General features: G+C 39.1%; 2 protein-coding genes and 3 non-coding genes across 5 annotated transcripts; 4 read left to right on the top strand and 1 right to left on the bottom strand.

Moving 5' to 3' along the window:
* Positions 1-1,283: 1,283 nt before the first annotated feature.
* LOC139286404 (small ribosomal subunit protein eS17) lies at positions 1,284-6,626 on the top strand. Its single transcript, XM_070907168.1, has 5 exons — positions 1,284-1,332; positions 2,240-2,391; positions 2,939-3,044; positions 4,689-4,754; positions 6,348-6,626. Exons 1-5 carry the CDS (start codon positions 1,330-1,332, stop codon positions 6,423-6,425), a joined length of 405 nt encoding a protein of 134 aa, XP_070763269.1. The 5' UTR covers positions 1,284-1,329; the 3' UTR covers positions 6,426-6,626.
* On the top strand, positions 2,443-2,570 carry LOC139287193 (small nucleolar RNA SNORA71). Its single transcript, XR_011597399.1, has one exon. It is a non-coding gene; the product is annotated as a small nucleolar RNA SNORA71 (small nucleolar RNA).
* On the top strand, positions 3,928-4,054 carry LOC139287208 (small nucleolar RNA SNORA71). The gene has a single exon (XR_011597413.1). It is a non-coding gene; the product is annotated as a small nucleolar RNA SNORA71 (small nucleolar RNA).
* Positions 6,136-6,262, top strand: LOC139287207 (small nucleolar RNA SNORA71). The gene has a single exon (XR_011597412.1). It is a non-coding gene; the product is annotated as a small nucleolar RNA SNORA71 (small nucleolar RNA).
* Positions 6,627-7,761: 1,135 nt separating the features above from the next.
* Positions 7,762-11,200, bottom strand: cart2 (cocaine- and amphetamine-regulated transcript 2). The gene is made up of 3 exons (XM_070907604.1): positions 11,078-11,200; positions 9,331-9,414; positions 7,762-7,869 (listed from the first exon to the last, which is right to left on the bottom strand). Exons 1-3 carry the CDS (start codon positions 11,198-11,200, stop codon positions 7,762-7,764), a joined length of 315 nt encoding a protein of 104 aa, XP_070763705.1.
* Positions 11,201-11,307: the final 107 nt, after the last annotated feature.

Here is an 11,307-nt window from a genome sequence, read left to right as displayed (position 1 = left end):
TATAGACTAAACCCTTGTAGTTAATATATGTACTGATACTGCATAAGGTAAATACTGTAATGGCTTTAAATTTAGACTATTGTAGATGGTACTGACTAGCATCTGGTTTGACATGATAAATATATCAATTCACATGAATGTAGTGAAAGGATTTTTGTGTATTTGTATGTTTGAAGATTATATATTAATTATATTTTGGTTTTGTTTGAGACAGAGGACAATGACAGAGAGACACCAGGATGTTTTAGTTGATTTTATTTATCTCATTCAGGGCAACAGTCTGTCTGTCAAGATACTATTATGTATATTAACATTTTGATGGATTTTAAAAGTCCCTTTTCTCTGGTAAAAGTCATTTCAGCATAAATCCAAAACCTGAATGTGATTTGATATTCCAACTATATTTCCATCTCTCAGTTCTCAAACAGTAACATGTTTAAGTCTGTTATTCCTCCGAGGAGAGATGTTTGTTGTACAAAGACAAGAATCACTGAGAATGTATTTCTGCAATAAATCTGCAATTTCTCTGAGTAATAAATGCTTCCAGGTCTGATTTCTGCTTTTCTCTTCTCAGTAAAAACTCACTGTCCACTACTGAGATGTGAGATCTTTAAGTTTTGTATTATTAACAATTAATATAGTTGAGGACGTTAAGTTTGTTTGTCACTTTAAGAGGAATGTGGGGTAGTTTCTGACATATCCAAGTTTAATTGATATAATTTACTGAGAGATCATATTGTAGAAATAATATTTTTAGTGACAGAAATGACAAAGTTACTGGTTGGCCATAAATCATTCAGAGACAGAACAACAAACTGTGATGTTACATTCAAAAAAGAACTTCACTGTTTTGTTTTGTTTTGTTTTTTTTTTTGGTATTTTATGTCTTTAACAGCAAGTAGATGGAAGAAATAAGATCTTAAAAAAACATCAGGCTAATATTCTAATATTAGAATCTGAACTTGGACCATAAATCACATCATAGTTTCTCTCAGCAAGGACAAGATCCCCACTGAAAAATTGTTTCTGACATTTCTTTCTGTCTGCTAATTTTAAAGGCCTACCATCGATTGATCATTTATTATTTATTTCTTATCTTTGATTGACTGTGTTCGGTAAAGATAATTGTATTATGAGCCAAATTACTTCTAATACATTTGTAGCAGTTGGAGTAGTGGTTGTGGTCCTTGTTGTTGTTGTTGTTGTAGTTTCCACCTCCAGCCGACAGAGGGCGCCGCAGCAGCAGATTCTCTCTGTTCTCAACTTCCGTCTGGTGATTTAAACTTCCACCGGAAGTCTGCTCGTCCTCTTCTACCAGGCCGATCCAACATGGTGGGTGATTTTTACGTGTCTACCAGTCTATCTAAACTAATCCTGGCGTAGTAACGGTTTTAATGCCGCAGATATTTCATCCATGGAGGCCGGAGTGTTTATTATAAACAATAATTGCAATATTGGCGGTAGATGACACAAACACAGCATTTTATTTGCAGTGTTGTAACGGAGAACTGCTCCTAACGGAGGAGGCGGAGTGGAGCTGTTGTCGTGCCCAATGAGCCGCGGATTTTATTCGGATTTAATATTTAATTTGACGGGAACAACAAAATAACACTGTTGGTCTGTATGTTTGAATACGGGTCGTGAAAGCGATCAAATCTATTAACATTTACTGCTCACCGTTAGTTAGCTTTGGAGGCTAAGCCGGGAGTTCACGTTAGCTTCCCTGCCGTGAACGTAGCCAGCAATGCTTCAGCCGGAGGGTATAGCTAACATACCGACCAGAGCAGTGTAAGTACTGCTGTTAAACTATATTCCTTGAGACACGGGTGTGTTTGCTCGATGATTGTCAAACTGTAAAGAACATGCTGTCGACGTGGAGCGTATTTTCTTGTCCGTAAATAGAGAAATTACGTAGAGATGTAGCGAGCATGAAGGTCCATTCAACCACGTTACTTCAGAATGAAACGATCCACTGGTCTGAAGGTGTAAGGTTGAAGATTGTCATTCATCCAGGAGGCTGCTACAAAACGTAATCGGCTCTAAATACACATTTAGTGGAGTTTTCCACACCTCAACCATCCATATATGATGTGAACAGTGCTAGACGTGTTTTAGGTGACACATGTAGCTTTCAAACCGGTGATGTTACGCTGGTCTCGTTCTGAGTAAGATGACAGTTGAGGATGCTTTCTTTGACTATTTAGTGAGAGCTAGATAAAGATTTGTGGTCTTCTTGCAGGGACGAGTCAGGACCAAGACGGTGAAAAAGGCCGCCAGGGTCATCATCGAGAAATACTACACCCGGCTGGGAAGCGACTTCCACACCAACAAGAGGGTGTGTGAGGAGATCGCCATCATCCCCAGCAAGAAGCTCCGCAACAAGATCGCTGGGTGAGTTTTATTGCCGAGTGGAGGACGAGCGTTTGGCTGTAATGTCCGCCATCCTGTATCGAAAGTGATCATGGCATCCTTTGTAGCCTGGTCATTGATAGTACAGGAAGATCAACCTGCGAGCCTTTCCCGTGTTTGAAGGATAATTTGTTCCTGTCAAACCCTGGCGCTCCCATACACACTTACTGCAAATATGAGTGTATAAGTGTTAATTACAATATTAAATTCAAGTCAGTATAGTCCATGTTGCCTCTGTTTCCGTTCTGTACTTTGCTTTATAGTGTCAGTGAACAGGCAGCTAACATCAAGCCTGCTAATGTAGGCCAGGATTACCTAACAGTCAAATTCAATATCTCCCTATGAAGTGCCACACCTGCAGGGACTCCTCATGATTTACAGACCCCCCATGATGGTTGGAACACTTAAGTGTATCACAGCGGGTCATCGTGATTCACTTACTTCTCTTCCATGTGTGATGCTGAAGCAGCGTCGTGCTGTGGGATTGTTTTGTTCTCTATTTTTATATCTCTGGCGCTTACTGCTGCAGGTATGTGACGCATCTGATGAAGAGGATCCAGAGGGGTCCAGTCAGAGGCATCTCCATCAAACTGCAGGAGGAGGAGAGGGAGAGGAGGGACAACTACGTTCCAGAGGTCAGTGAAGGCACACTCAGTTTGATCACCAGACGACTTTTTTGCCTGGAAAAATCCTGAAGTGGATGCATTCATAGTTGTCTGGTTGGAGGGTTTCTGCTGACTCAGGTAGAAGTGGGTTAAACTGGGAATGGGCTGGTGTTGACTGGGACGTGTCTCATTCCCAACACTATGGAGTTAATGAAGGTATAACTGCTCAGAGGATAAATCAACATTTGTACTTTTACAGCAAAATACACTGCAGCAATAAATACGTTAGCGTTAATGTGCCAGAGATGTTGATGCACTTCTGGTCACTTTAAGATGTATTTTGTTGTGTTGATGTAGAGCTGGCAGAATAAAACATTCTGAGTTATTGACCAGCTTTTCAGTTTCTCTCTTTGATTTCAAGAGTTGTCCTCTTTAAAGAAAAGCTTCAAACATGATGAATAAGGTGATCTTATGTAGTTGTCAGAGTCCTGAAGTTAATTGAAGATATTTACATGATGTTGGTAGCCGGTTAGATGCTGTCTACTGGTCACCATGGCTCCTGTATGTCTGCTGCTTTCAGTTTTGGTGTCAGTAAACTGTAATCGGAGGCCATTTGAGGATCAGCCGGTTTATCTGACCTGTGTGTGTGCTGGTATTCAGCTTTGAGGTAGAAGAATAAGTGATGCTGATCGCTAACTGTCTTAGTCCTTGTACCTGGGGACCTGCCACCCCCCTCCAGTGATACACTAAACCCACACCTTGACCTTTGACCATTAATTATTAGTGTAACACGATGTAACACAGATGAACAAGACCTGAGCTTTCTGTCGGAGGAAATCATTTTAAAGTAGCATCTGCTTTGTTGTTGTGCACGTTTGACTCGTCTGTGCTGCTGTGCAGTAAACGGTGTCCCCCCTGTATCGAAAGTGATCATGGCGTTCCTGTCGCCAGGTCATTGATAGTACAGGAAAATCAACATGCGAGCCTTTCCCGTGTTTGAAGGATAATCTGTTCCTTTTGAACCCTGGCGCTCTCAGACAAACCTTTTTATGAGTGACATCCTGCATGTTTAATGTAAAGCACAGTTCAGAAATCATTGCTAATCAATTTTCTCTTGGTTAATGTGTTTGTCCAAGTTCAGTATCTTCTGATCAGAGTTCAGCCACACTTAAAACTGATTAACTATCGCTGCACTTGGAAGATATTTTGCAGTTGAATACTTAAATCAAATCAGGTTTGCAACAGGATGTGCTGTATTTCCCCAGAAGCACATATCCAACTCTAGGTAACCTTTGTTTTTAATGAGGGATATTTTTCTTGAATTGCATCAAAGTATTGGAAACGATGTGTTGTGTTCCTATAAAAGCATTATTCAGCTTCACAAACTCATGTCCATGCACAATCTTTCCAACTTTGATGAACAGAAATCAAAATATTATACACATTTTGTTTGTTAGCGATTAATCTGCAGCTGTGGTATGAACCCAAATGTTTCCTGCTGTTTCCTGTTCGCCTCAGTTCATTATTAAAAGGATGCCTTCAGTAATAAAAAGTGAAGCGGGAAAAGGTGCAACGATGTGAAAGAGTTGCTGCTGCAGATCAGTTTGTGGACGTAATGCAACATTATGGCAGATGGTTGACGTCTAACTCCTCCCTGTGTGTTTACCTGTGCAGGTGTCTGCTCTGGACCAGGAGCTGATTGAAGTTGATCCCGACACCAAGGAGATGCTGAAGCTGCTGGTAAGTCTCTGTGTGACAGATTAGTACATTTCTACCAGGGGTGGAAAGTTAATTACAATTCTGTTATACTTGTACAAGAGTATTTTGATATTCTGCAATACTTTTACTCCACTACGTTTGTCAGATGTGGTTACTTTGCAGATGGAGATTTTAAATACCCGTCATGATATAGTAAATACAACTTTACTGCAGCCGGATACAACATTAAAATGCGCTGTGTTGCATAATGTGTACTTTTACTTTAGATACTTAAAGTACATTTTGCTGATGTATTAGTATTTTTAAATTGTGGTATTGCTGCTTTTACTAAAGTAAAATATCTGACTACCTCTTCTGATTGCTGCTGTTACTAGTTATTACTACCTCATCACAGTAGCAAAGTGCAGTAAACAGATGTGACATTACAAAGGAACTAGAGGATTTCAGAGAACATACCAAACAAAGAAAGGTAGAAAGATATAAAGGAAGCTGACTCTGTGAGGTAAAGTCAGGACTAAAAACATCAGTTTTACGATTGCTTTTTAATGACGTGGCTCTTTGATCAGAAGGAGGCAGCTCAGTCTGAGGCGTCAGTGAGGCTGCAGGGTTCGTTACTGATGATGTTACTGCTCTGGGTCCAGTGTTAAAGGACACTCAGACACTTTAAGGAGCCAGAAACTTCCTGCAGGTTAAGTTCTGTGAGAAAGTTCCTTTGGATGCTTTAGAGCCTCAAACAACAATATAATGAGGAGCTTAAAGGTGCTGGTCCACTGATGGTCTGTAAGATAAAGATCAAAGGATCAGACAGTTCGAGAACTTAGGAAAAACCTTTAACGCTATCTGCACAATGATCATTAGTTCTGTCCAGTAAGCCTTTTTAACCTTAAATTGTAAATGATTTACTTAATTTAAGGCCACAGAAGCACTTTAAAGTTATGTCCACATTTGTAGTCAGCGTGTTGGAACCGGCTGCCTCAATCCCAGGCTGATCTCGTCTTTTGAGTTAAAATGTGAGAGGCTTTAATGGGCCCGATTCTCAATCTGAGTTACTTCCCAGTAAATGTTACAGAACCTTTAACGAGAATAGCAGCTTCCACTCAGAATTCACTGCCTGTAGCTGCCATGTTTGAGTCAACAGAAAGGGATCTGGGAGATGTGAGGGATGTTTTCAGAGACTAACCCACTGGACCAGAAAAGTTCTATAAAATATGAACAAAGTTTTGGGGCAACCCCGTGACTTAGGTCTTAAGATGCAGACTATAAACCCATTTAAGATAACCTGGGACCTTTTTGTGTATGTTATTCATTCTTTCAAAAGAGAATATGAACTAAGTTTCACGGTAGATTATTTAAAGAGTAACTTAACACTAAACCGTAGTAGCAATACTTGTATTTTCCTCTGTCCTGTATCGAAAGTGATCATGGTGTCCTTGTCGCCAGGTCATTGATAGTACAGGAAGAACAACCTGCGAGCCTTTCCCGTGTTTGAAGGATAACCTATTCCTATCAGACCCTGGCGCTCTCAGACAGCTTTTCCCCCCTAAAATCTGCCGTTTTCACATTGATGTCTGGTGTTGAGCACTCAGACCGGTTCTCTTTTCTTCTGTTCTTCAGGACTTCGGCAGTCTGTCCAACCTGCAGGTCACCCAGCCCACCGTCGGCATGAACTTCAAGCAGCCCCGAGGAGTCTAGACGTCTGTAAAGTATCTTCCTAATAAAACCCTTTGGGACAAAAAAAAACCTCTGCTGTGCAGGACTGTTGATTTGTGGACGTCTGGTTTAGATGTTTTGACCCTCAAAACTGCACTGGTGTTAAATTATCATTTCCTTTTTGCATAATGTAGAGTCAGAGAAAGAATGGGGAAGCATGTCTGAATAAATGAGGAGAATGAATGAATCGTCCCGTCAGTTATTGGCTCAAAGGCACAAACTTAGTTTTTGTGATTTTTGTGTTTTTATTAAGCACATTTTGTCTGTAGATTTGTCTCATCTAGGTGATGTCAGGTCAATGGGTTTGTTGTCGTAGACTCGAAGATATCTCAGCAGCTTCTTGAGGCGTTTTAAACTCGGCCATAAAAGCTATTTCATTTAATGGTTTAAGGTCTTAAAAACTCTGATCGATCAGTTAAATGGAGACTTTTCTACCTCACTTTTATCATTGACTTTGGCCACAGGAACAAACATTTCTTTCACTGAACAAAGAAAAGGTGGTTTGACACCATGTAGGCCCCAGGTCATTTCAAGTGCCTCGTATCCAGTTTATCTGTTTATATTCCTTTTTGAAATTCTGACGTTACAATTAAAGACAAACATCACCAACAATCATCACAACCATCATATCGCAAGTATTTCGTTTAATGGCTCTACTTGAAGGTGTGAAGGATGTCTGAGCTCAGGTATTTCCTTGAACCTCCGTCCTGATAACTCGTCTTCACCACAGAGATGATGTGAGACGTCGCTGAGGATTACATGCCCTCAAGTCTCACTAAGAAGAGGTGTACTGTGTTGTTGTTGACCCGCGATCTTACTGAGCGTATTAACAATCTCAAAGTGTGTTCGTAATTACAGATAGCGAGAAATACAGAGCAATAAAACAAAGTTAGAAGAGAACCAGCATCCGTTTATAAGACAAGTCGTTTCATATTATATGGGCCACCACAAACCAGCCCCCCAGGGAAGCACTTTACTGAGTTTTCAACTGTCATTAAACAGGTGAGGCGTGATCATGAAACTTAAACTAAATCCAGGAATCCTGAAATAGCTTTTAGCTGACTGATCTCCGTCCAGTTTTTCTGATTCACGCCCAGTTGAACTTTTAAAAAGCAGTAAACAAAGAGGAGTCGATGGAAAAAGCAGCATGAAACACTTTTAATGCAACACACAACTTGACAAAAAGTCTTCACATAAAGGTTCATGAAGGGTTCATTATATATATATTATTCTAGGCTACTTTACATCATTTAGATTTTTATATATATTTGGAAAATATACATGTTAAAATAGACTCTTGCTGTGTTATCGGAGTGGCTCATAAGCACTTCAGCAGGAAGAAGTTGCAGAAAGCTCCTCGAGGGCAGTCGCACATCTTGCCGATACGAGATCCTTTCCTGACGGCACAGTGCTCCCCGAGGTCACACTGCGAACAGGAAGTACCGACGTTACACATGTCAGACGCACTGGACATCATGTATACAGTCCTGAGGCTGTTCACGTTCATGTCAATACGACAAGGTGATGGAAACGCACCAAGACGGAGTATATAAGTACGAAGACGTAAATACCTGATTCAGATTTAAAGCGGTGTGTGTTTAAAGACAGTACTGCATGTGTACACACTGTATACAAGTGTAAGCAGATGTGGGTTCTTGTGGTGTAAAGTAACTACTGTAAGGGGCTATATTTACTCAAGTACTGTACTTCAGTGCAATTTTGAAGAACCTTTAGTACTTTTCAAGTACTACATTATGCTACTTTATACTGCTACTCGGCTCCATTTGGAAGGGAAATATTGTACTTTTTACTCCACTACATTTATTCAACTTTGCAGGGTAATATTTTACAAACAAAACATGATTATCTTACACAATTTGATGCGGTACTATAAAATACCCAACAGTATGTGAACTCTCGACCAGCTGTAATGTTATAATACTGCTGCATCAAATATATATATATATTTATATATATATATAATTTACAGTATATAATATATAATGAACTGAATGTGGTCGTCCTGCTTATGTTTACTATTAAGTACATTTAGCTGATAATACTAATGAAGGAGCAGGACTTCTGCTTGTCATTGAGTCCTTACACATTGTGGTATTTGCTGCGCCATCACATCTGATCACTTAACATTAACACTGTTTAAACAGTATCTACAGTCGGTATACAGTATAGCTTTTATGTAATATTGGATTGAAGCTGTTCATACAGCCTGTTAGATCCTGTTTATCAGTCCGTCCTGAGCTCTGATTGGCCCTCTAGGGCATGATGCTGTAATATTAAAATAAATTCATATGTCACACATACATAAGTAGTTGAAACACTTCACTTCACATTGATGAAGTTCATTTAATTCAGTTCATTTTGTTTAGACATCGGTTGAATTATTATTTTGAATCCTAATGGAGGTAAGCGGCGCCATCTTGTGCCAAATAGGCATTACTGCAGACCAAAACTGGTTTAAAACACGATATTTAAATCAAATTTGAGCTACTGAAAATATATAGACTTGTATAGACTCAGTGTCCACATGTACAATCTAATGCAGTCTACAGCTTTGTCATAAAGTTGCGTCAGTTCTGTGTTTTAGCACCGAGGTCGTAGTTCGTGCTGGTGTTGTCCTGGACTGCATCATATTCAGAGGTGTTTCTAATATTCTGACCACCTCATGTTTGTAAACAGCGAGGACAAAACATCAGAAACACCTCTCAGTGTAATCCAGTACAACAGCAGCTTTAACTGTGAGCTCAGTAATAAACATATACCTGAATTTACTGATTTCAAACATTATAAACATCATAGAGACAGATGTTAATGCAGAAATCCATCATTTCTGCCAAACAGCTGATGGATGTGTGAAAGTGTGACTCACAGAGGGAACCTGTCCATATTTCTTCTCCCAGGGATTAATCTTCTTGGTCTGCAGTTTCTCCAGCACTTCATGCAGAGCGCCGAGCTGAAAACACACACACACACACACACATATTAGGCATAAAGCTGACAGACATAAACACACTACGGAACCGATGAGCAACTCATTTCGAAGCCTACAACTCTTCATCATCCCAACAGGTGAAAATAACTCCATCAGACATACAGGAACTAGCAGTGGTGGAAAGTAACTAAGTACATTTACTCAAGTACTGTACTGAAGTACAATTCTGAGGTACTTGTACTTAACTTGACCATTTCCATCTTCTGCTACTTTATACTTCTACTCCACGACATTTTGGAGAGCACTACATTTATTTGATAACTTTAGTTACTTAGAATAAGATCATTAACAAGCTGCTTTATGAAGTCATTAAAATGAGCTCCACCTTTACAAGCTGCAACATTAAAGTGATGAACACATGAATGCATCAATTATTACAATACAATAATGTAATAAACATTAATCTGAAAAGGGACATTCGGCTTTTACTTGTGGTACTTGAAGTATATTTTGATGCAAATACTTTTGTACTTTTACTTAAGTAAAATGTTAAATGCAGGACATTTACTTGTGTATAACTGTTTTTACTGTAAAAGTAAAGGTCCTGAGTACTTCTTCCACCACTGGACACTAGTATACACTAATATCTTGTAATCTCACAATGAATGTACCTTAAATGAGTGGCTCCATATCGAAGTACAAACCAGAGTTAGAGACGACAAAATGCTGTTAAAATTACTGCTACAATCACTTGTTCCACTAACATTTAATCTGTGGAGACAAAGATGCGGCACCATTTCATTTGTGTCTGTGTGACAAAGACTTCTTTATAACTTGATAAAAGCTCAGCGATTGATAACTGACTACTGAAGCCTGAGCAATAATATTTTTTAGGGCTAGTAGTTTAGGGCTGCAACTAAGGATTATTTTCATTATTAATCTAATAATCCTCTATTCTATTTTTGATTTGATTAATTGTTTGTTCAATAGAATATAAAAAAAATACCCACATGAACTCAGTTGATTACAGAAACATTTGAGAGCTGGAAGCAGCAAATTTCTGCTTTAAAAAAGACAGATTAATTGTCTGCAGCTAAACGATTTTAACTATCGAAATCTGCTGATTATTTTCTTTATTCATCGATTACTTATTTTAGTCTATAAAATGTCAGAAAATAGTGTAACTGTCACTGAGATGACGTGTTCAAATGTCCTGTTATGTCGAATCAACAATGCAAAATCCAAAGATATTCAGTTTATAATGATATAAAACATTTATACATGTAGATATAATGATGATAGAAAGCAGAGAAAAGCAGGAAGTCCTCACTTGGAGAGGCTGGAACCAGAGAATACTTTTTGTTGGTGAATTAAGAAAAGATTAATAAATTATCAAAATATTTGCTAATTGATTAATCGTTGCAGATATCTAATATATTAATTTACCAGTTTATTCTTGAATACTGTTTTTGTCATTATCTAAGTCGCCACAAATGTGTAAATAGAAATGAGAAAATAATGGACCTCATACTTCAAACTAAAAAAACAAAATAAAACACATGAAGAATAAATAAATAATTTAATAAAAATACATAAAGTTGTGATTAAATGTTGAACACGATAAAGTACTTTGTAACTAGTTATTTGCAGTATTTCAACTAGTAGAAGTATTCTGGGTAGTTACCAGTCTGTTTGAGTTGGAGTAGCCGTAGTCTTGGACCTCTCTCTCGTCCCTCTCGGCTTCCGTCCTCCCCGCCGGGCAGAGCGCGGACAGCAGCGCCGCGCACAGCACAGCTCGCGCCCACATGTTGCCAGAAAACGGAGAACAAAGTTCCGCGAGCTGCGTTCCTCTCTCCTCCAGGTGTGTGACACGCGCTGCCCGCTGCGCGCCGGATCTTTGGAGGAACCGGCCCG

This window comes from Enoplosus armatus, chromosome 6 (genome assembly GCF_043641665.1).
Source record: "Enoplosus armatus isolate fEnoArm2 chromosome 6, fEnoArm2.hap1, whole genome shotgun sequence".
NCBI lineage: Eukaryota > Metazoa > Chordata > Actinopteri > Centrarchiformes > Enoplosidae > Enoplosus > Enoplosus armatus.
This window is presented reverse-complemented; position numbering and strand designations above follow the sequence as displayed.